The sequence below is a fragment of the Mus pahari genome, chromosome 1 (genome assembly GCF_900095145.1).
Source record: "Mus pahari chromosome 1, PAHARI_EIJ_v1.1, whole genome shotgun sequence".
Classification (NCBI taxonomy): domain Eukaryota; kingdom Metazoa; phylum Chordata; class Mammalia; order Rodentia; family Muridae; genus Mus; species Mus pahari.
This window is the reverse complement of record NC_034590.1, coordinates 18,230,804-18,232,198: the sequence shown is the minus strand read 5'-3', so window position 1 is coordinate 18,232,198 and position 1,395 is coordinate 18,230,804. Positions and strand designations below refer to the sequence as shown.

At 49.6% G+C, this 1,395-nt stretch overlaps 1 protein-coding gene across 1 annotated transcript in view; it reads right to left on the bottom strand.

Annotated features, from left to right (window-relative positions):
* The window catches only part of Plekha4 (pleckstrin homology domain containing A4), a 32,806-nt gene that overhangs the window by 20,749 nt on the left and 10,662 nt on the right, over positions 1-1,395 (bottom strand). The window contains 2 exon segments of the mRNA XM_021217095.2: positions 1,060-1,209; positions 1,349-1,384. Of these exon segments, the coding sequence (XP_021072754.1) occupies positions 1,060-1,209; positions 1,349-1,384 (186 nt within the window).

The window sequence follows — 1,395 nt, the reverse complement described above, 5'->3', positions numbered from 1 at the left end:
GGATTTCAGAGTTCGAGGCCAGCCTGGTCTACAAAGTGAGTTACAAGACAGCCAGAGCTATACAGAGAAACCCTGTCTCGAAAACCAAAGGAAAAAAAAGAGTTTTGATTTTACCAGGTTACTGGGTATTGTGATATCTAACCAGGAAGTTGGCGGTTCAATTTGGTTACTGGAATGTGGAACAGAGCTGGCGGAACCCCGCCAGGGCACAGTGTTGTGGCCTGCCAGTGCTGGCACTAGAGCCGGGTCATTTTTAATATTTCCTGCAACACAGATCACCTTGTGAGTGAAGTCCTGGGTTCACATATATGTGTGTGTCCATGTATGTGCACATATACGTCCACACACCTACACACATTTATGTATGACAGAAAACACATTTTAAAAATCATCCTCTAGGCCAGGTGTGGTAGCACAAGCCTTCAATCCCAGCCCTAGGGAAGCAGAGGTAGGTGGATCTCTGAGTTTGAGACCGGTTGATCCACATGGTGAGCTCCAGGACAACCAGGGTTACACAGAGAAACCGTCTCAAAAAAAAACAAAAAACAAAAAACAAACAAACAAAACAAAAACAAAAACAAAAAACCCAAAAACAAAAACCAATGATGATGGTGATGGTGATGGTGATGGTGGTAATGGCTATGGTAATCACCATCCCTAAGCTACTAAATTAAGTTTTGTTACAGCTGGGCTCTTTGCCCTGTAGCCTCTATAATAATCAACAGTATGGGTTTAAGGAGCCAGCAAGAGAGCTCAATTGTTAGGGACTTGCTGCCAAGTCTGATGATCTGAGCTTGGTCCCCAGGACCAACAGAATAGAAGAGACCGACTCCTTCACATTGTCCTCTGGCCCTCACATGGGTGCTGTGGGATACACACATGTGCACACACACACACACACACACACACACACACACACACGTAGGAAGAACATATTTTTTAAAAGACGATAGGTTTAGAGTTATGAGTGGGTTTTGTGAGTGCACTGGCGTTTCAAGAACGACCCACAAGCCTACGGATTCTCCTCAGTGACCTGCACAAGCTTTCTCAGATGCTCACCTGAGCCAGGTGACACAGGGCAGCCCTCACGTTCACCAGCCGGTCCTGCAGGAGGCGCTGGCGACCCCAGGCCTTCCCGGAAGCTGCAGCCTCCCTGGTAGCTTGGCCCAGCTGCTGCCGGGTCAGCTCTAAAGCTGCCTCCAGCTGCTCCTGCAGAGACCACAGCGATTGAACTTCAGAAGCCAAGAGAGCCAGCGCCCCCCAAGCCCGCCACAGGGCAAGCATCCTGACCCTGGGGCCTGGGGAGGGATCAGGGCAGAGCAGCTGAGGCACATCACCCCTTCTGTACCTTCTCCTCCAGCCTCTTGTCCAGATCCTCTTGTAGCTGCCTCAGGA